Raw genomic sequence first — 23834 nt, 5'->3', positions numbered from 1 at the left:
GCTGTTTTGTCTAATTTTAGTTTTTCACTGTTTTAAAATTAAATCATACTTTTTAATTGTATGTTTCTCATGTGACTTTCATGTTTGGCTCTCTGTTTAATCGACTCTTTTAGTAATCTGTTTGCCTGTCTGCCTTTGTATACTCGTAGTAGAAGTATATCAAAATATTGTATCAATATTGTTATTAATAGATCAATACATAATTTATAGTGCTTTGACAAATCAGAGACAGAACAACAGAGAAGTAATTTTAGGATTTATTTCTCTATTTAAGCTTTAATTTATAGTGCATTTCTGCACCAGGACAGAGTCTTTTTCTACATGCATAGAGATGTTTATAGCATTTCTGACAGAGGATTTCTTTTGAAAATTTCATGTAGTCAAACAGACTGGACACTCTTTTTTTTAAAAAAATAACCTGAAAACATAGATTTAAGACATTTTAAGATGACACAAACTCATTGCCTTTACTGTACACAGATTGATTGTGCTTCCAGGGGCGCTCGCCTATTCTCAGCCAGGAAAAACCCTGCAGGATTTCAGTATTTGGATCAAGTCATTTGCAAGAAATAGGCAGTGTCAGTTAAGTAGGCTGCAGCTCTTATTTGTGTCAAATACATCTTTAATCAGTGTTTAAATAAATAAAAGAATTGGCTCAAGCTCTGTTTTAGCCGATAGCCAAGACTACAGGACACGAGGGAAAGAAGAAATCACCACATATTTATTGCATACATAAAATACCTTTCTGGATGATGCTCAGTGATTGTATCTTCTTCACTGAACACTTGACCCTGTTTTTCAGTTGCTTTAGCTTTATCACAGCAATTCAGTATCCAAAACTGGCAATTCAAAGAGACGGGCTGATTTGCCACACTCCTATTATGAACCACAAAAGGCAGGACACTAAAGCTTGGTCGGTATGATTTAGTAGCTAATGCACTTTAAATGATTATTACTGGGAAGCCTGGACAGACCGTGCCATTATTTTAACTTTACCCAGGTGAGCAACAATTTAAGATGATTGGTAATCACCACAAATGCTGTTTCCACTTCATAATGTCTCACTGAGCTCTGTGGTATACATCGTGGCTTACTGTGTGAGGCTTTTACTGTTTTAAATGCCAGAAGTCATGATTTCAGTGTACTCTATGATAACCCCCTTCGGTGAACTGCAACATTACGATGCTCGGTTAAACATTACCATTACTTCAGTTGAATAAGGCATAAATTAATTAAAAGATTTTTCACGCTGAGCCAAAACAACTGTAAAATACTGTAAGTTGCATTTAGTCTAAAGCTCTTAACCCTAGTGTGTTTAACTGGTCTGAAGAGTAACATTAGGAGACCTTAACTTTTATAGTTCTTTTAAAAAAACTGAGTTGGAAACAGTAGTAGTACTAAAGTACAGTTATGGCTTGAAATTCAGGGAGTAAAAAAAATAAAAGAGTGAAGTGGATTCTACCAACCAATATAATGGTTGGTTTATGACATAGCTGCCCTAAATTAACAGTATTGGTAACTAAAAAAAATTTATTCTTTTTTTCCTGTAATGGTTAATCCACCAGTATGTGCGAGCTGTTTAATCAGCATATTTTAAATTCTGAAAGATGTTTTTATCAATGATTTTAAACTTTACTGGTTCACAAAAAAAATCAGAAACAGATTAGTAAAACACATTAACTTTTGATTAAGATGCCAAATTACAATTATTTACTTGCATTCCTGAACAGAAAACATAGTTTTAGTGGTTTAATGTTATGCTTGTTTATTTTCTGACTTGTCAGAGAAGTCAAGTGTGCCGGATCAAATTTGGGTATAAAGATTCAGTTCAGCGAATTAAGTAATTTTTTGTTTTAAGCAGGCTTTTGACAGATTTCTAAAGGTGGTCCAAGAAATTTGCAAAGCACTGTACCATTACTTGAAGTAGAAGATATAGTCGACATTGATTGATGATTAACCTTCAAGTGACTGCTGTATATATATATATATGTACTATTGTGACACTCTCAACACTATCAGGCGAACAGGCCTAGATAATCTGCTAGCTATAAAACTAATTGCAAGGACTGCAACCGACTTTACCTTCAGCAACCACTTGGCAACTGGTTGGGGAATATAGATTTTTGCCTAATGACTGTTGGTTATCAGGAAGTACAGACAGGTTTCTAGACCTTAATTGAAAAATATTTCCCACCATGAATTTGTTATTTACCTACCAAACTTTTCATAGTTTGCCATCAGTGTGGCAAAGATAACTGCAAGTTATCTGGGATCTTTTCTGAACCTGGAAATATTTTTTATGTAGTTTTGCAGTGAACAATGGCTAGAGAAGCAAAAGGTTGTGTGGCTGACGCCTCGAGGCAGATACTTAATGACCAAAGTAACTATGAAGATAGCTCAACAAACTCAGACATATTAGGTTAACTCCTTTTTACTTAAACATAATTTAAACTGTTTAAGGAATGACAGACACAAATAAATTATTTTATTTTTTATTAGCTATCAAGTGAAGCATTCCTGTTTTAAATGTAATGCGGTGATTTTAGCTGCTAAAATAGCCTGGTTAAGCATGAGGGTTGTGAGACAGAGAGGGAAAGGGGACTTTCCAAAATTTAAAGTAACATAAATGTTGCCAAGATTAATGTGAAAGGTGCAGTAGGAAGGTGGCTGTAACAAGGAAATATAATAAAAGTTCAACAAGGTTATTAGGAAACCCAAATGTGAGAAATACATAAGACAAAAAGTTGACAACTTGACCAAATGACAAAAAAAGAGGAACGGTGCGAACCCTGCATTCATGTACTCTTTTGTTCTATTGTACTCTTATTATCAAACATAAGCAAAACATTTCTATGCAATACATGAATTTTTAACATTAATCTAAAATTTCTTATGATTATGCAAATATGTACATTTATCTGTCATCAACTCAGCAACCCAAGATTTCCTCTTGCTCTTACTCTGGTTTGTGTGAATTTTTCCCACTCGGAAATTTGTTTTCCCTAATGAGTGCACTGCAAGAACAAACACAGTTCAGGGAAATAAAATGCAAAAGTAAGCTTAATTAGACAAAAACAATGGTGGGAAAAGAACAGAGACAGGAAGTTAAGAAAAAAGTAAGCTAGACGAGGGAATAACGTTCAAAATAGAACAGGAAGTAACTGAAAGGCCCACGAGACAGAAGGCATCATAAAAAGTGACCCAAAGGAAAACTAAGGACAATGTGCAGTGTGACAATCCTTTTAAAGAAATCATTTTTTGAACTTATATTTACACTAACTTCATGCTCAGTTGATTTCACTAAATAGCAGTTTGGGTGCTTACTGTCAAATGTTCCATGTTTCTGTATTTTGCTTGGAAGAAAGAGCCCTTTGTTCAGGAGAGTCAAGATACTTCCCCTAAAATAGTGCCTCACTGCCAAGCATCAATAAGTAGAGCATATGAGCCAGTAAAGTTAAAATCTAATAAAAATAAACACAGGCCTAAATGCATCACCAAATGTACATAACTTCACGTAAATGCTGTATGTGAGGCATTCTGTAATCACATCTGAGACCGCTATCTCAGGAAATACCAACAGGAAAGACAGAGATCAAACGTAACAAATGGAGTTAATTTGCATTTTGTTTTAAGGTGACTTGCGAGATTAAATCCAGCTTGCTTAATAACTTATAATTCTCCTGCAGACCACCTTGGCTCCGAAGGACTTTTAATCATTGCTTTAGTTCCAGCTGGTGTAGCTTTGTGGTGAAAACATCACCTCATGGCCTTTGCATCAACCCCAAACCCGTCTAGTTCTCCTGTTGTTTGTGCTGCCGTGACCTTGTCGATTTCACCACCTGCTTTTTTACTTTCTGCAGGAAACTGAAGCTGGAGAAGGAACTGGCAGGAATGCTGTGGAGGATTCGGTGGGAGGACCTTCAGTTCGAGAGCCCAAATAAATACCACAAGCGTGCTGGCAGTCGGCTCACCCTCTCACAGGTAGATCACAAGATTTATGTGCAGAAAATGATGCAAAATGTTGAAATGACACCCACACGATCTCATATGAGAGCTAGCAGCCATTAAACTTTAAAATCTTCATAATTGTGAGCTTTTTATCACTTTATATCAGGCTGCAATCTGTGAGGCCTAGAAAATTGTTGTCTGTGCCCTGGTCCCTATTCTGTTCTCACGGTTTCTGTGTATTTTGGAGTTTTATTCTAATTAACTCTTGTTTTGTTTTTTTTATTAGTTTTTCATATATTTTCATAGTCTTTACAGTCTTGGGTTCCTGGTTCCAGTTTGTATTAGTTCATTTGTTCCCTCAGTGCTTCCTGTCTCATTCTCCTGTGTCTTTCCCACTAAGTTTATTTATTTGTCTAGTTAGTCTTGCTTACTCTGTGTTTTAGTTTGGCCATTAAATGTCTGCTGAGTTTTGTGCCTGGTTTTACTTCCTCCTGCTGTCTTATTGTTTTGATTGAAATCAGCAGTGTCTTGTTACCCATCTGTTTCTACTCTTCTTAATTACCCTCATGTATATAAGTAGTCCTCTCCTGCTTCTTAGTCTTGATCATAGCATGCATTTGCCCCGCTTTGTATCCTCTCTGCTACTTTGTCAAGAAGCTTTGTAGGAATATGTTCATTGAAGTCAATGTGAAAGAACCAAAAACTACAGTTCCTCAAATGTCCACTTGAGGGTAGCTCCAAAACAGAGCTAATCCTTATAGACGCTCATGTTAGAATATCCAACTTTACAGCAGAAATAATCATGTTTACAGCTTTGAGTTTGGTCTCTTCAGCCAATTTTCCCCTTTATGACTAGAGTAAAAGAATTTGACCTTTTTCTGTCTCAATCTTGTAAAGTTAAAACAAAATTTAAAGTTAGGGTTGTGGCAGCTTTGGTTACAGGTGGTGTCACCTGTAACCAAATTCAAGTAACTAAACTGGAAATGATGACCATGTTGGAAACTTTTGCAGCTTTTTATCAAGTTTTTCTAACAAACAGCATGGGTTACTGTGTGATAATTGTACTAACAGAAGTTTTGAGTGCAATTATGCCATTTTATTTGATATGTTATCACTAAATAACATCCCTAGACTGTTGATGGGCCTTGGTAATGAAGATTGCTAATGTGGCTAATAACTTAGCACTCCACCATACCATCCAAATGTGGTCACTTCAGTCATCAAACCACCGATCACAGTAGATTCAGCAAGCTTTTTATATACAGTCTTTTATTTTATCCCATCACAGTTTCCTCTTAACATCCACCAGCACAGTGGCTTTCAACGTGGTTTTCAATGCTTCTTTTGACTGTAATGGTTGATGGGGGTACTTTTGCCCATTTGCAACATCTGCAACTAGCACCCCAATATAACCTTCCACCTACACCTTCTGTCTATCCCGCTATCAAACAGCTTCACACAGTTAAAAACAGTCTTAATGCCTGTGGTTTAGATCCAACACTCGAGTCAATTAAGTCAATAAGAATTTCTCAGTTAGCGTCTCCTGACTGATGAGCTGTCAGAGTGAGGCCTGCTGATCGCCAGTTCTTCTTTTGGTTACATTTTTAGGTGCTATGTTCTTTGCACTTGCATTAACGTGATGCCAGATATTTTGATGTGTCACACTTTCATAATTCAACATCGTCCCTAAAACAGTTTTAGGGAACCCTAAATTTTTTATGCAGTCATATGCTGCAATAATAATATATGCTTACCGTAAAAAACCCCAAAGCATGCCTGGACTTATCTTGTCACACCATTTGGCAACCTCTGCACTCGTCTATGATTTGAGTTCGGTTAATGTGAAGTAGTTCTGAAAATCTACCTATTTAGCACGTAGCTAAAACAAAACCCAGCCCTGCCCCTCGTTAATTGTAACCTGGTGGATGTTAATTGGTAAAAAAGTTGCTCATCTGGCAGGTTATTTTTGCATGCTTGGTTGGTATATTTCATTCATACAGGCCTGATTATCAGTCTGGACATGTCACTGTGGTAAAATTGGACCCTCCAGGATTCAAAATGCTTGAAGTTCAGAGCTTCCCTCCTGTTTACACACTGTGTGCTGCGTATTAAAAAGCAGTTTGTGGGTTTTGTTAGAAAAAGCAAAAGCTGCTGCCGCAAGAGAGTCCAAATCCTTTGTGAGTTTACACATTCCTGAAAGCTGGTGGTTTATTGATGGTAGCTGGGTTTGCAGTGGCATATTAAATGATTGTTAAAATAAGCCTTCGCCTGGCCCCCACTCCTATATACATAATACGTCATTACGTTCTTAGTATCGGGTTCTGTTGTCTGAGTGTTAATGCATCTCCTTCGGGTTGTGTTTCATCCCACACGTGCAAGTGTTCATGAAAAGCACATGTACACACCTTTTTCATTATTGCTTTTTTGTCCATTTCCTGGGGGGGGTGTGTGTGTGTGTGTGTGTGTGTGTGTGTGTGTGTGTGTGTGTGTGTGTGTGTGTGTGGAAAACACAGAAATTTTCCAAATTAGAGTATTTTCCAGGGTGCCGTGTGATGCCAATATTTGCATTCTATACAAATGTGCAGTTGACTGTGCTGGCTGTATGCATGCAGTGCGCCCACTTGATTTTTATTCATTCGGTGTGCTCTGCAGACATTTGCAAAATGACTCGAGCTGGAATCTGAAAGCACTTTATTTTCTCAAATATAAGTGAACGATGGTTTCATGTTACGCAGAGAAGTGGGGCATGTTTTTGGGTAGTTGAACCATTTTAGAAATCTACATTGCAGTGAAGTAGAAGCACAGTCTTAAAGTGAACATGATTTAATCCTCTTTGCTTTAATCTACGCACACTAACTGACATTTTTTTCTTCTCACTATCCCTTTCCACCTTCTCAGAGAGGCTCCAGCTACGGCTCCTTGATAACTGCCCATGGAAAATATCAGCTATTTGCAAAAACGGGCTATTTTAAGGTAAGGCTTAGCGAGTTCTGACATTTTCAACTCCTGCGCACTCCTTTCCCGCCCACACATGTGCACACTCGCAGAGAAAAACTGAAGAGAGGAGAGAGAAAGCGAGAGTGTGGGCGAATTTAGGTAGTTGGTTTTAATGTGAGCTGCAGAATGCGTCAATTTTCTTTCTCTCTCTCTCTCTCTCTGCCTTTTTGTGTGTGTGTGTGTGTGTGTGTGTGTGTCTTTGTTTTTACACTCCCGCCTGCAGTCTGGACAGGGCCATCAACTTGTTGCTGCTGTTAATTTGTCCGTTTCAGATTGAAGAGGTGTGAGAAAATGTGACAAAAAGAGGCTGCTGAATAACGAGATGGCGGGCTGTACTCTTTTTTTTAGCTGAATGATGCAGGGTTTTTATATAAATGCTGATGTCAGGATACAGATCGAGCATCTTGTTTATAATTAGGGTTATTGATACGCCTCTTGAAAGTCAGTACAGATCAAGGGTGATAAAATCTGTCACCAGAAACAGCCAATAATTGCTGGACAAAGAGAACCTTTCTATTCAGAATTCTTCAGGTCTTAACTGTGCATTTCATTTGAATAAAAGTTAAAACTCCCACACAAACTGCCGGTCTTGCTTCGTAGTTGCTACAGCAGCATTTTTCTCCAGTCTGTCACATCTGTGACTCTGAGGATCATCACATTGGAAACAACAGACGCAAGTCTTCCTCTGCAGCACAGCTGCAATCGACCACACATGTACCTGTAGGCTACACTGCTGTTCTCTCTCTCTGTGCTTAATACTGATTCCTTTTAATTTCATGTTTTTTGTGTTGTTTTGTTTGTGCATCCATATATATATATTTTTTTCTCATATGATGAAAGCTGGTGTGTAAATCTGGCTTCACCGCTCATCTTGTGTTGCACACAGGGGAACCTGGTGGCCATCAAGCACGTCAACAAGAAGAGGATAGAGCTGACAAGACAAGTTTTAATGGAGCTCAAGCATGTAAGTGTCCCAAAACGTATTCCTTTGAAGGAGATGCTTTATTATTGCGTGTCAAAGGGAATTACAGAAAGTGCAGCATGTGACTCTCAATTGTTGATTTTATATTTAAAAAAAAAAGAGACAAAAATGGAGAAGCCATCTGTGTGTCTGTTCTCTAATTATTGAGCACAGACTGCAAAGGCAATAATTAATAAACTGCAAAGAGAAAGGGGGATGCTTTCATGGGTTTCTAATTCCTTAATGAATAAAGTTTAAAATGCTTTTAATCACTCAGTAAGCATGGCAGTAACTGGATTGGCTTGGGGCAACACTTCTGACCTACTAAGCCTGTGATGTACAAGTGCGACAGGATTACTACTGTTCACAATCTGTATCGCTGCACCTCTGTTTTCTTTCTAAAAAGTGACTTCTAATTGACTCGCACAATTTTATATTTCCTGGACTGGTTCTTTTTTCCCCATCTCATTTTATTTGTTTTCCAGCAAATATAAAATATGGAGAAAAAAAATCTAAAAATATGTTATATTATTATTAGTACAACCCATCTGGCCCAGTTTTACTTGTAAGTAACATCAGAATCTAGAGGGATGTTTCATTTGCCTTCTTTTATGTGGAGGGATCAATATTCTGTGCACTCAATTTAGTGTATGCATTCTTCATAAAAGGCTTATAAATGAAGGAACTTTATCACTCCGAGGAAGAAACTGAGAATCATTGCTGTACTTTTAAGGTTTTTGCTTTCATAGCTTTCTGAAAATAAAATAAAATAAAATAATTTAATACATTCAAAGATTCAAATGTTCTAACTTGATATTTATAAGTAAAACAGTAAATGATAAGATGGGCGTGTTGCTGCCAGACAGTGGACCCAGATGCAGGATTCGGCAGATGGAATTAAACAAAAATAAAAACAATAACAAAGCAGGACGTGGACAAACTGACTGCAGACAACAGACTGATGGAAGCTCACACACCATGAGGAATATGCAGACAATGTACACATAGGAGGAGATGAGGGCAGACTGGACACACCTGGGAACACAGCTGAACAGGGTCTAACTATTGAGATATTGGAGGCAAAACTGAACATAATGCACATGAGACGAGGGACTAAAGTAAATACAAAAAACAGGAAGTAACAATCACTGAAAACAGGACTAAGACACACAAATTCGACGTAGACAAGAAAATAAACAAACATGGAGACGTGATTGAATAAAATGGAAATTGAATTGAACTAATTTAACTATTGAACTAATTGAGTTCGGTGTAACAAGCCACGTTCTGAGTAAGGTTAGTTTTTCTCTGACGTTATGATGTATAAAATTCAGGTGCAATATAAAAGCAATGAAATTTACTTCCTTTTGATTTCTTCACCGCTGTCTTTTAGCTTTCTTGGTTCAAGCTGAACTAAACAGCAAGGGAGTGAGCGAGCTTAGAGTTGCTAAGTAAAGGAAAGGAATGCACTGGATTGGGTATTGATGGGGTAGGCCTGACCTAAAGCACATCCCGCTTTATCCTTCTGTTTCACTCTAGCATCGACTGTAAATTATAAAAATGAACTTCATTATATTCATATATATTCATATTGACCCCAAAAGCTCATAAGGAAGGTGTTTACAAAGGTCATAGATCAAATGAAAAGTACGGTCTTTTCCTATTGACTTCTGTACAACTGGACTTCTTTTGAAAACAGAGACGTCGCTCCCTGCTGGCTGACCACTAGACGAAATGCATTGCCTTCACTTTTCAGACTCTACCTCGATCCTTTATACACAGTCTGCGAGTGAAACAGATTCTCGTCACTCTTGAGTTTGTCTTCTTTCTTTAAAAGGGGAAAGCAAAGTTGTATTTTGAGGTAAAATGCATCTCTGAGTGCTTCCAGTTGCATCTGTTTGAAAAGAGCTTTACACTGAGTGAGACCTTGGAGGACAGAAAAAATACCCTTCATCTCAACTAGTTGTATTCAACAGGTAATTTATTTGCTCACCAAAATGAAGCAACTGTTTAGATGAAAGACCTTCATAATCTCCACCTGCTTTATGAAAGGAGTTTTTTTTTTAAAGTGGAACAATTTCAGCATGTTAGTTTTGGGTATTTTTCTCTGGCTCTGTAGCTTATCTTGTGAAAGATAGGTTTGTGTTAGTGTTTACAAAGACCCACTGCAGGATGTTACGGCAAAGGGTTCAGATCCTTTAAACATGTATTTGAGTGCAGCTGCTGATGGAAAAGGTCTCCTCGGCTGGGTGATGTTTACGAGTGAGTGATAAGGAAGCTGGCTGAAGGGGGGAAAACAGAAAATCTTGCAATTTATGTGGTTTGGTGATGGAAACACTGTGTGGCAAAGGGAAACCCGTAACTCGGAAATTGCACCAGTGGTAATGAAAAGTTGTGGAGAAAACTTGTGGCCATTTTTTCTCTTTTCTCCAGCTCGGATTCTTTTGGTGCTTTTGGGCCTTTTTTCTGTTGCTGTCCTTCAGAGGAGAGGAGAGTTCAGGCTTCCTTGACGCCTCTGAGGCCTCTCGGTCAGTCGGCAGGCACATGGGGGAGTGAGGCTTCTGTCTGAGCTGGCAGCTTCTCAGACGCCCCGGGGGCCTGATCGACTGTCAAACCTCAGCTCGTATAAAAGCCGACCAGATGGGGGGAAGAGACAGGCCTGCCAGTGGAAACTTAACCACTTGTCTTCCAGTGCTCTCTCCTCCCCCCTCGCTTGTGTGCAGCGGGGGAAATTATATAGGCCAAAGGGTAGCCTAACATCCCCCGAGCCGTGAAACATGAGCAACTAACACCCTGGTTTTGGTGTGAGAGCTTCTGTCACTCACTGAGGATGAATTTTCAAAGTTTTGCACCAGCTGCAGAAAGATACGCTGTCTTTGTTAGCACTAGTAGCCGTTTGTGTTTCTAGAAAAGAAAATTACTGTTTTCTTCTTCCTTTTTATTTCTACTTCGCACATTCTCATAAAATGAAACGTTCCCGCTTAATCGCCACCAAAGGTTTCTGTTTTCATTCCTTTTTCGAACATACAGAGTGATTCATGCTTTGGAAGACGCTTTGTGTCGTTAAAACCAGTGAGTGATTATTTTCCATGTAAAGCAGTTTTACACATTCAGCCTGTTCCAGTGTGATATTCCTGCTCGTACGTCCTCTCAACACCTCAACCTTATGTTATTTTTTTCATCGCCCTGAGCACACTGGCTCATTCATAACCTCCAAGGGCAATTTATGCACACGCACATGTTTCACCTGGGTGCCCCGAGCAGGAATGCGTCTCAACACGTAGGAAAAGACACGGTGCCAGCTAGCCCACTGCAAATAGATTATTTTGATGAACTGCTGGCAGCGTTATTCTCAAAACTTTGTACATAAACGAGCCGTCAGTCCTCCCTCCTCCGTCCTCTGTTTCCATGGGGTTCGGGAATGTGATGTTGGAAAGAGTTGCACTCACAGTTGCTGTGTGTTTGTGTGTGGTTATTTTCAGATGAGAGACGTTCAGTTCAACCATCTGACTCGCTTCATCGGGGCCTGCATCGACCCTCCTAACGTCTGCATCGTAACGGAGTACTGTCCCCGAGGGAGCCTGCAGGTAACCATTTTCAACCCCTCTAAAGCTGAAGAGGGTCACAACAGGCTATTTTAACCTTCAAATTACATAATAATTACAACCTCAGATGAACAACACATGGCATATTACACTGTTATTATTTATTTCACAAAAACGAAGCCAAAATGAAGATAAGTATACAAAAAAAATCATCAGTAGACTTTACGATTCATTAGCTTGTGGAACCACCTCTACCACCAGTAACTTGAAGTAATCTGTTCACATGTTGGACAAAGTAGACAGATGGTTCAAAAGAGGAGTAAAAGAGGCCATTTATGTCCACTGTGAGCGACCATCTTTGAACAGGTGGCTTATGACACCAACTGTCAGCCATCTATAATCCAGTTTTGAGATCCCTTCCCAGACGCCTTAACGCCTGCTCACATCCTGGGCCATCTGACCTCAGGATATCACTGGGGCTAGGTTTCACCCGAAACCTTGGCTGATTGTGACCTACACCCGTTTTCACACCTTGGCTCATGTGATTAGGTAGAGGATCATCAGGGGTCCTTTTGTCCCTCTCAGTGGGATACTCCCACAGGGTTTAAATCTGGGAATCTCCACCATTTGACCCTAGAACTGAAGAAACTTCTCAGATGAGAGGTGAAATGTCTTCAAGCAACTTAAAGAAGTCCAGACGCTTTTCTTTCCAAGCTCCTTAGACTTTACTATTCAGAGTTCATGGCTGCAAGACAAGCCCAAATCATCACCGCTTATCTGTCCAACATTCATTGTTCAAGAAGTCTTGTAGTTTGTTCAGATGCACCTTTGCAAGCCTAAACTGTGCCATGTTCTCTTTAGAGCAAAGGGGCTTTCTCCTGGAAACCCTTCCAAACAAGTCATGCTTATTTAGTCTTTTTTTAACTGTACTGTCATGAACGTTAACATTTAACATACTGAGGCCTCTAGATTTCACTCTTTGCAGTTTCTCTGGACACTGCACGGTCTGTCCTTGGGTTGAATTTGCTGGGATGTCCATTCCCGGGAAGACTGGCAGCTGTCTTGAATATTTTCCACTTGTGAATAATCTTTCCTACTGTAGTATGATGGACTTCAAATTGTTTGGAAATCGCCTTATAACCCTTCGTAGAATGATGGGCAGCAGCAACTGCTTCTCTAAAGCTGCTGCTGTCTTTCCTCTCTTGGTGTGTTAGCACACACCTGAATGCTCCAGACCAGGCCCTCATGTGTTACACAGAGCTTTCCACCACTATCACGAAGACCAGTCTGCTTTTTTACAGATGCTGATGATCAGTTAATCACATACATTTGATTAAAAGCATCTGGCTGCATCTTATCCTCTTAATTCCTATGAAAGCAGCTTAGTTCTGTGTTGTTGTTCATTTAAGGTTGTCTTGCGTCCTAGTACGCAAATCCCTAGAATCAAAAGACAGTGTAATTTATTTGTGTACTCGATTTGCCTAATTAACATAATTTTCATAATGTATATTTCAGTAATCTAAATGCAGCATTTTGAATTTTTCTGCACTAAACATTTGGCACATCTGTATAAGGCTAAACTAAAAATAGTCTTTTGAAAATTGTGAAATTTTGTGAACTTTGAAAGCTAATTTAAATAAAATATAAACACAAAGTATCATCATTTTTGTATTTGTTTGTTTGGTAAATTTTTAATTGATGAGGCATTGTTATTGTGAATTTGGATGTCCACAACACTGTAAGTCAACTGCTTTCAAAAAGCTCTTTATTGTAATACCTGTACTGATTTTTCGTAAATCTTGCCTCTAACATATCCCGCCCATACTAGAATAATTCAAAAACACTAAACCTAATACTAAAACTAATAAAAACTAAACTGAAACATGAAACTCACTCATGAAATTAATTGGAACTAAACTGAATTAAAAACAAAAAGTCAAAATGAGATAAAAAAAAATACAAAACTAATTACCAGCTAATTACAAAACTGTAATAACTCTGCTTTTTTGTGATAATAATAGCCCTAACTCACAGCCTACACTTGAAAAACATGTGTCATTTGTGTTTTTACAGCTTTAGTAAAATGGTCAGAAGGTGAAATGGACAAACAACAGCTGAGACAGCAAATATCTGGTGTGTGTGTGCAGAGGTCTGCTCCACACACCCTTTGAATCAGGTTGTGTTGCCAGATTGCACTGACAGATAGACAGAAGCTGTATTTAGCGTGTGGCTCGTGTGTCTAGACTGCAGTTTATAGACAATCTGCGTTTGCAGACGCAAACCCAGCGGGCCCTCATGTGTTACACAGAGCTTTCCACCACTATCACGAAGACACCAAAGAAGGAAATGTCTTCTGGAATAGTGATGTTCATCCCTGCAGTAGGGTTCAAGAGACCTGGATAATCATGTGCCAAGGAGCACTGAAAGCTGTCAGCTGATATTTTACAGACTAAACAATTCATCCCATACAATTTAACAAGCAAAGATAAAAATAACTGAACAGACGACCAGGACCTAAAAGTGTTTTCTAAAAGTTGATCGCCACAAAGATGAAAACCTTCTGAGATTTTTTATTTTTGTTTTTTTCACATGACAACAGACAGACAGACAATAAGGACTCAAACAACAAATCTAACAAAAGCCAGCTGGTGGATTTTTGTGTTGAAGTACTGTTAGATTACAATACTTATCAAGCTAACCATTAAAAGTCCACACATTCTTTTGTCCTTCAATATTTGCGATTTGTCTTTTTTTGTTCCAGTAAGGAATACATGACGCTTTAAACAAACTTGATCTTGGCCCGAGATGCTGGCACGCCAGAAGCTTCCTTAAAACAGACGAGCTGGGAAATGACTTTTATCAGTCACACTTTAAAGAAAGTCGTCTGCGTAAAAGGCAGATATCTGTGACTGATGTGATACTGCTGGATGCTGAAACAGAGGCCAGGGAAGACAAACTGTCAGCTCTGGAATTGTTTCTGCATTTAGTCTTTAAATAAACTTTAAGAGCATCTTGGCTGCTGATTATGGACAACCAGATTTCAGTAAATATCAGTAAAAAACAAGAAAAAAGAAATTAGTGTTCCATGAAGTCATAGCAATAATAACTAAATGCGATAAATAATGAAATGCTACTTTCGGCTGCTACTTTGTCACAAGGCGCTGACACAGAGTAGCTCCACATGTTTTGAATTTTGGCAGAGTTTCACACCGGATGCCCTTCCTGATCCAACCCCAGAGGGATTGGACTCTTTGTCTGGAATTGAACCAGTTCAGTTGAATTCAGTTTTATTAATATAACGCCAAATCCCAGTTAACTCAAGGCACTTTATGTTGCAAGGTAAAGACCCTGCAGTGATACAGAGAAAGCAGAGAAAACCCCAACAATCAGACATTTTCCTATGATTAAGTTTTTTGGTGACAGTGGGAAGGAAAAACTCCCTTTTAAGAGGAAGAAACAGAACCAGGCTTGGGGAGGGGTTGCCATCTGGTGCAACTGGTTTGGGGGGGGGGGGGGGGGGGGGGTGAGACAAAGAAACCAAGACCTTTGGCTTACCATGTGATTGTGTGAACCACTGTGCTATGGAACCATTACATATAATAAATACATAAAAAATGTAGCAATAAATAAATGTGACAAATAAGTAGACAATATGTAGAAAATTAGGGTAATTAATACAGATAAATACAAAACAGTAAAAAAATAATGAATAAAATAAGATGATTAAAGTAAATAATTAAAAATAAAAAATAATTAACAGATAGATGGGTTTGGGTAAAATGCAAATGAAAAGTAGATAAATAAATTAATCTCTCATAAATGAGAATAGGGATGAATACTTTTTTTTTTTAATTCACAGTTTACACTCTTAAAGTAAAGCTAAAGGGTGACACGTAAATGTTGATGTGTCTTTTTATTCAAAAAAGAAAAAAAAACATGAAATAAACATGCCCTGTACAGTTAAAAATAAACATGAGAAATTCAAAATGAAAATAAAATGGATTAATCAAAAAGCAAACACTGCAATGAATGAATAAAAATATCAATTTTTTATTTTATAAATATATAATTATTTTTGAATTTTACTTTTGGTGCATTCAGGGTCTGTTTTATTGGAACTTTTATTGGCTTTATGCTTTAAAGATGAAGCGTACACAGATTAAGGATTAATCAGGACATATATATGTGTATATATACACACACACACACACACACACACACACACACACACACACACACACACACACACACACACTGGGGCGTGATTAGGGATAAGACACAGATGCATGTAATCACAGGTGAAAACAATCAGACAACTAACCAACCAGAACACACCTACTAAGGCAGGAAAACTCGCACTTAACATGATACAGAGACACAGGAATACTATACGGTGAATTAAAACAGGAGCTAAAAACTCAGCAATATCATAATAGTCACTAAAACAATAATAAAATCAAAACCAGATTTAAAAAGCTCAAAAAATCCTAAAAGTCTAGAACCATAACTCTAACTTGGACTAGCTTTGGTTTACCTGTAATCTAATTTAGGCACAGATTAATTAATAACAACAATGACAAACACATGAGTGTTTCCAGACATACTTTAGCAACAATGATAGAAAAAGAAATGTCTTTGTGGAGCATTTTGTACTTTTGTCTGAAAATTATAGATTTGCATGCTTGATTGGTAGGTTCTCACCTCAAGACAGACAGAAGATTATATATAAGGCATTTCTTATGTCTGCAAAGGTTTTTGAGTTGTTCTTCCTTTTTATTCTTTCTTTATTTTAAGGACATTTTAGAGAATGAGAGCATCAACCTGGACTGGATGTTCCGCTACTCTCTGATCAATGACATCGTGAAGGTACGTCGCTGTCAGACTGGGTCAACAGGCATTGATTTAAAAAGTCACATGTTTTTGAAAGATTGTCCCTTTTTCTTAGTGTTGAAAAAAGAGGCTTTGTGCACTTTGGAGATGCACACAGAAAATGTCTGGGTTACCATGGTTTCTCATGGGCAGTTTCTCAGAGTCTAGACGGAGAGAGGGAGAGAGAAATGTGCAGAAAAATGTATTTTTGGCACAGTGCACGAAACTGGAGTAAATATTTCCATCCTATAATGTAAAGCAGGAGAGAAACTCTGCAGAAGTTTTCCTTCCAGCTTAATCAAAACTAATCATGGACATGATTTAGAGGACTCCTTTTTAATCTGTCCCAACAAAGAGGCTTTTTGTCAGAGCGATACCGAACGACTTGCATGACGAAGCCCTTCGGCTAAATTGCTCCACGCAGATAGCATCGTTTTGCAGGAGAAGAGGCGCTGGTGAAGCTCTGAGGCATGATTGACTCACCGTTTCCACAAAGTATTGAACATGAGTACTTCAGTATCCACTGTGTCTTTCTGTTTAACAGTAATTTCACAGAAATAACCCCCACGAAAGCACCTGTCCTTGAGAAATGTTCTCCTCAGCATATGATTGTCTGTCAGATCATATTATTTCCACATGTCTGAACATAAGATTTACTGTAAACATGGGGAAAGTAGCAGAAACAGACAGAAAACACCCTGTAATGCTTTACTTGCACTTCTCTGCACCAGGGTATGAACTATCTGCACAACAGCTACTTTGGCTGCCATGGAAATCTGAAGTCATCTAATTGCGTAGTGGACAGTCGATTCGTTTTGAAAATAACAGATTTCGGCTTGGTCAGCTTCCGCACGTCCAGTGAAAATGACGACTCGCACTCACTCTATGCAAGTAAGTTAATGCATCAATGATTATCCAGTCACATTGTTAAGAAGAAGAACATCAACTTTCTGCTAAAAGTTTGGGTTGTTCTGTTGTTATCTAGAGAAGCTCTGGACGGCTCCTGAGCTGCTCATATACGACCGCCATCCTCCTCAGGGGACTCAGAAGGGTGATGTGTACAGTTTTGGCATAATACTGCAGGAAATAGCTCTGAGGAATGGACCTTTCTATGTGGAGGGCATGGACCTCAGCCCCAAAGGTAAACACAACAGTTTTTTTTAATGGGCCTTAAACATGTCAGCTGACCCCTGCAGAAACAAATGTCCAGTAAACTAAAACATTTGTTCTTGTAGTTTAATTCAGCTCAATGTCTTTGAAAGGTCAGAGCACCCTTTCGTGCAGCCATGTACACAAAGAACATGTGCTGACCAGATGTCAAGGCAGAAAAAACCCCACAATGTGATGTTAAATCAGTCCAAGATATGAAAAAAATAGTCGACTGTAAATGAAGATGTGATCCAGAGATCGTGCAGAAGTGGAAACTGAAGGCAACGGTCATGTGTGTTATGTCTCGAAGCAGCTTTAGCTGTGATACATCTTCCTTAAGTCAACAGTATGCAACGGCTTGATTTTCAGAGTTTACTTTATTATTGTGTCATTATTAAAATAATATGCCCAACCCTTACAGGGTAGCACCACTAACAGATAACCAGAGCCACAAGTATAAACAAATAAAGCATAATAAACAGTAAAATGTATGAAGAAACACAGTGCTACATCCAAAAGCCCATCTGTTCAATATTAATTATCGCAGCGCAGATATTGTGCTCTAATATCGTTAATTATCATTGTCGGTGTTTTTTCAGCCAAAAGGTGTTTTAGCGTCACGGTTCTAACAGATCTTTGTGCCAGACTTGGCTGGTTTAGAAGCACCTGCTTCTGAAAGCTGCCATCATCAACACCGAGACCAGAGAGAGAGAATTTGGTTAACTGGGTCGCAAACAGTGTCCAAAGATCCCTAAAACATCCCTGTTTGTCAGTGGTCTGAATGTCTGCTGTATTCAGAATGTCTCTGAATCACTTTTTAGATTTCTTAGCCACGATGTAAAACATCACAGCTTAGTGATAAGGATAGAAGTGGAAAATAACAAAACAGTCAAAGCCTATGATGCTTAAAATATAATTCCATGCAACTTTTCACTATCACCGATGGACCAGTGGGTTACTTCAATCATTTCGAACTGCATGGTAAATGGTAAATGGCCTGTATTTATATAGCGCTTTACTAGTCCCTAAGGACCCTAAAGCGCTTTACATATCCAGTCATCCACCCATTCACACACACACACATTCACACACTGGTGATGGCAAGCTACATTGTAGCCACAGCCACCCTGGGGCGTACTGACAGAGGCGAGGCTGCCGGACACTGGCGCCACCGGGCCCTCTGACCACCATCAGTAGGCAACGGGTGAAGTGTCTTGCCCAAGGACACAACGACCGAGACTGTCCAAGCCGGGGCTCGAACTGGCAACCTTCCGATTACAAGGCGAACTCCCAACTCTTGAGCCACGATCGCCCCCCATGTGTAAAATCACCACTTAAATCAGTTTAAAAAATCTGGTGACTTTGTCTCAACATAAGGGTGGAAACACTTCTTCCTTTTACTTCTATCACAGCTTCATTAATGTGCACTTGAAAACAAGACAACATTAATTTTACAGAAAACAAGGCTTTGTGAAATGGTACAGTTGTCTTCCATCACACCCATTAAATGGTTGTGATTTGCTTATGTGTTCCTTGTTTCGACTGCTGATTGGCTCTTTAGGAGCAGCTGTCATTATAATTGTTCAGTCACACCAAAGCAAAAGAAATAGGATGGTGATCTCTTTGGTCATCCACCAATTGGAAGGTTGGTGGAAAACAATTTCCCAAGTATCCTTGGACAAGGCACTGAGCCACCAGACAGTCTGAGCGTGCAAGGGAGACCACTCGTGATTGGAAATTGATTGGACAGGTTACCTGATTTGAGGCGAGGCTAAACAATTGCATTTTGGTTGGACTGACTGCATTGCTCTCAACATGTTGCAATCAATCTGAATGAGTGCAACTCGTCTGCGAGGTGACTCTTTGCAGCAAGGGACTCAACTCAACTGGTTGTGTTCTGTTTACTTAAATGCAAGGTTGCCAAAACTCTATGTAATTTTGCAGTTCAGTTGTAAGCCTGCAACAACTTTGTAATGATAACAATAATAATAATAATAATAAATTTTATTTAAAAGCGCTTTTCAAGACACCCAAGGACACTTAACAATAGAATAAAACATATTATAGAAAAATGACAAAATGAAGAACAATAAAAACAAAAAATCAGAAAATAAATAAACAAACAATAGGTTCACAATGAATATGCAGCATTGGGTTTTGAGTTGGGATTTAAACTGGGGGAGAGAACCAATGTTTCTTATGTCCGGGGGTAGAGAGTTCCACAGCTGCTTTGCTTTTTGGTCATGCTGTGGTCACCAACCACTGTTTTCCCAAACATTAAGCTGCGTAAACACTGGAAGTGAATTGCAGAGACACGAGGCCAAAGAAGGTGAAATAATATTTGATGATTTTGAGCGACTACAAGGAAAATAATTGCTGTCAATGTGAAGTGGGTGAGACTGAATGACCGGTGAGTCATGAATGCCCATGATTGACATTCGGCCTGGTAGTAAATACATTAGAGGGTTACCTAGGCAACCAGAACCTGGATTGTCCTCAAGCGAAAGGCCATCAGCTTCAAAGCGATGCGTGACGAGTGACTCGCTTCCAGTGTGGACACAACCTTCATGTCACATAATTCTAAGATAGATTTGATGAGTGATGAAGATGTCTCCTCTTTAAGTATGTCTCTGTAAACTTTGCGGGTAACTTGTTTCCGCCATAGGTCTCAATAAAATCCTAAACTTGTGTCACATGACTTAATGCTACTCCAATCAGGATGGAGGAAAACACATATTTTTTTAGAAAAAAGGTGACCCTACTTTTTAGCAGCAGCAAAGTAAAAGAAAAAAAGGAAAAAAACTCAGACTACTGACCGTGTGAAAACTTTCATACACTTGTGTGAAAATTATATATTTGTGTGCTTGATTGGAAGGCTGAGCTCCAAGACAGGCAGAAAATTATATATTTAGATGACACCATTTCAGACTGATCTTAAATCTTCATTATTATGGTTTGAAGTGAACTACTCACACGTGACCCTTTGGCTTTTCCTGCACACATACTGCATATTGTGGTTTGACCAGTTTCCCTGGTTTCCCTCTTTTGCCTGCACCTCCGCTGCTTCTGCATTAGTGACATCAGGAACAACTTCTAGAGCTACTCCAGATCAACTTTTGCGCATCCAAAGTGGATGCGTGAAACCCTCCTGGAGTGCTTCATCTGTGCGATGGCTTTCATTAACCTTTTATTCACAGTCACGCTCTACACTGATCGTACAAGTGGCTCACGCTCATCTGTAACAGGCTGTGAGCAGTGAAAGCCAGCACCTGCTCTCTAGTGTTCAGATGTGTTGGAGCCAGTTGTGAAATTGTGATTTTGTGGTTTTAAAATAACAGTGGAGTCTTCAAATTACTCTTATGGCTCTTTCGTGATGATAATACTAACAGAAAAGAGCGGATGTGGAAGAATCGTTTGGGGAAGGATGTCTCTTACAGACTTTTATAATGACATGATTTATGAATAAAAGAGGGAAAGAATATCAGCAACTATAAAGAGTCAACCAGCACTGCTGAATAAATTAATGCTATACAACAGAAATAGCACATTAGCATAAGGATAACACAATAAAAGAAGCGGTGTACTAAAAATATTAATAGAAATGTACTCTGTTTTAGCTCACTGAGTATAGCATCCTGTCTTCATGGGAATATTTTCCATTTGCCACAATAGTGAAAGCTCATATTGAACATGAACAAAGTTTTTAAAGCCTTACCTTTACTCCTGTTTTCAGAACTTTTTCATATCCCTGTGAGCCAAAAGACTTTAACCTCCAAGCATTCGCTTTCTAACACTCTTTTCCCTACTTATGGCTCTGTATCATGTCATAGGGAGAGGATATTGTGAGTAGTGAAGCCATCCTCAGCAAAGGTGTTCAAACCTGATGTTTGTGAGGGGCAGCCAATCAGAGACAAAGGATGGCTTAAAGGGAAAGCAGCTAAGGGCGTGCACTCTGACCCAGCGTAAACATAAATAAAGTTTGAATGATGTGAAGCTACTCTAGCAGGGTCCAAGAATGAAAATTCTAGAACTGGAAAGGAGGAAAATGAGTCCTTCTCATTTTCTCCTCCGGATAAATTTTAAACATTATGAGAGTCAAGTTCAGTTAAAACTGTAGAAAACTGTTATCAATATACAGTGCATTGAGCTTTAAGTAGAGTTCACATGTGGCGGAAAAAATATTACCAACACTATGAAATATACACCTTTGAACACAAAGTCATCAGTCAGGGTGTTTTTGTGGTGTGAAGCTAGCGAGGCAGTTTAGTTTAGCTTTTACAAAGTAATAAATTATTTTTTGGACAGTGCGCTGTTTTGATAAATGATGTTTCTTTGCACTGCGACCAAAGCTGAGCGTTGTTTCCAAAGATCTAGCTGCTTTATTTATTAATTTCATTAATAAATAAAGAGCACAGTGTTGGGGTCCACACAGTCCCCAGTTACCAGACTGGCAGTGTGACCAATTATTTTATTAAAAGAACATGAGAGGACCCTCCTGGGTGAGCAGCAGTGAAATGAAGTAATGTCTTTTTTGTCATGAATTCCTTCTCAATCATTTAATCATTTGAGTGTATCCTATCATTGCTAACTGATGTCCTCAAAGTGACATCACATCACTTGTTGTTGTAAGCATTAATAACACATTTCTGAGATGACCTATAGACTTTCACAAGATTAGGAAGTAAGATAAATTTGAGAAATACTTCAGAGAAACTGGAAAGAGGAAGAAATATCCTGGGTCTGCCCAAAGATAACAATATCCAACACACCAGTTATGTCTCAGAGAACAGATGATGACAACCCACGTTTCTCAGAAGAGTCTACTTCTCATTATTGATGATGACTTAGATCTTACAACTTATAAAAACATTTAATACCGATTACCAAATTTGGACTCAGGGATTTTTCTGCTGATATTGTAATAAGACCTTGAGGAAAGCTTATTAAATTTCACTTGCTGCCAAAAAATGCTGCACTTTATGCTCCTTGTTGAGATGGTGTACAGTGCTATGAAAAAGTGTTTGCCTCGTTCCTGATTTCTTAGTTTCTTGGGTAATGTTGCCACCCCACTGGGTGGGCGACATGAAGGCATACGTTTATGTATGCGATAAGTCAAGAATGAGGTGACATAGGAGCTTCAAACTGACACCATAGGTGTAGCTACTTCGATGAGTTTGAATCTCAGTGACTTTGACCTCAAGTAAGTACATTTTCTGAAAATCTTGTGAATGTGATAACTTGACAACAAGGCAATGTAAGATTTTGAAATTGAGACTATTGGTGTGTCTACCAGGAGGCTGAGGGGTAGCACTGGGAGCCACCAGTAATATTTGTATGTTTCTTACATTTAAATGTTTAAGATAAAACAAACAAAATTAGACAAAGATAACCTGAGTAAATACAAAATGCAGTTTTTAAAAGATGATTTTCTTTAACAAGGGAAACATTTTTCCACTTAACTGACAACTGGTTGGTCCACCACTTGCAGCAAGAACTCCAGTCAACCGTTTGTGATAACTGACAGTCAGTCTTTCAAATTCCTGTGGAGGAATTTCGTCCCTCTCTTCTTTGCAGAATTGTTTTTATTCGGCCACACTTGGAGGTTATCTACCTTGTTTAAAGTCATGCCAAAGCATCTCAATCTGATTTAAGTCCAGACTTTGATTAGGCCACTCCGAAACCTTTATTTCTTTTTGAGCCATTCAGCAGTGGATTTGCAGCTGCGTTTCAGATCATTGTCCTGCTGCATATCCGAAGTGCTTCTGTCTCTGGCCATCAGTGCAGGGCATGAACTAATGGCTGGACATTCATCTTCAGGATTCTGTGGTAGAGAGCAGATTTCATGGTTCCATCAATTACAGCAAGTCATCCTGAAGCAACAAAGCAGCCCCAGACCGTCACACCACCACAGTCATGTCTGACACTTGGTATGATGTTCTTTGTATGAAATGCTGTGTTAGTTTCTGCATCTCCCATGGATGTGACTTTTGCCCAGTTACTTTTTTATCGTTGAATAATGAACTCAGACCTTAACTGAGGCAAGTGAGGTCTGCAGTTCTTTCGCTGTTGTTCTGGGTTCTTTAGTGACCTACTGGATGAGTCATCAGTGGCCTCTTGTAGTAATCCTGTAGTAATTTTAGTAGGCTTCTCTTGGGAAAGTTCACCACTGTTCCCAAAGAAACTGCTTTGTAACCCTGTCCAGACTGATAGATGTCATTTTGTTTCTCATCTCATCTGTTTTCTTGGATTGTGGGATGATGTGTTGCTTTTTGAGATCTTTTACTCTACTTCACTTTGTCAGTCAGGTTCTATTCAACTGATTTCTTGATTCAGCGGGTGTGGCTGAAATTGAACTCAGCTCTCTA

At 38.9% G+C, this 23834-nt stretch overlaps 1 protein-coding gene across 1 annotated transcript in view; it reads left to right on the top strand.

The window, feature by feature from the left end:
• Window positions 1-23834, top strand: part of npr2 (natriuretic peptide receptor 2) — an 89503-nt gene that overhangs the window by 37952 nt on the left and 27717 nt on the right. The window contains exons 8-14 of the mRNA XM_085463187.1: window positions 3861-3981; window positions 6847-6921; window positions 7832-7909; window positions 11389-11493; window positions 16246-16317; window positions 17052-17211; window positions 17306-17461. Of these exons, the coding sequence (XP_085319313.1) occupies window positions 3861-3981; window positions 6847-6921; window positions 7832-7909; window positions 11389-11493; window positions 16246-16317; window positions 17052-17211; window positions 17306-17461 (767 nt within the window). The remainder of the gene's footprint in view (window positions 1-3860; window positions 3982-6846; window positions 6922-7831; window positions 7910-11388; window positions 11494-16245; window positions 16318-17051; window positions 17212-17305; window positions 17462-23834) is intronic.

This window comes from Copadichromis virginalis, linkage group LG7, assembly GCF_057382275.1.
Source record: "Copadichromis virginalis isolate Kocher_CV1m ecotype Utaka linkage group LG7, C_Virginalis_male_GT1.1, whole genome shotgun sequence".
Lineage (NCBI taxonomy): Eukaryota > Metazoa > Chordata > Actinopteri > Cichliformes > Cichlidae > Copadichromis > Copadichromis virginalis.
This window is presented reverse-complemented; position numbering and strand designations above follow the sequence as displayed.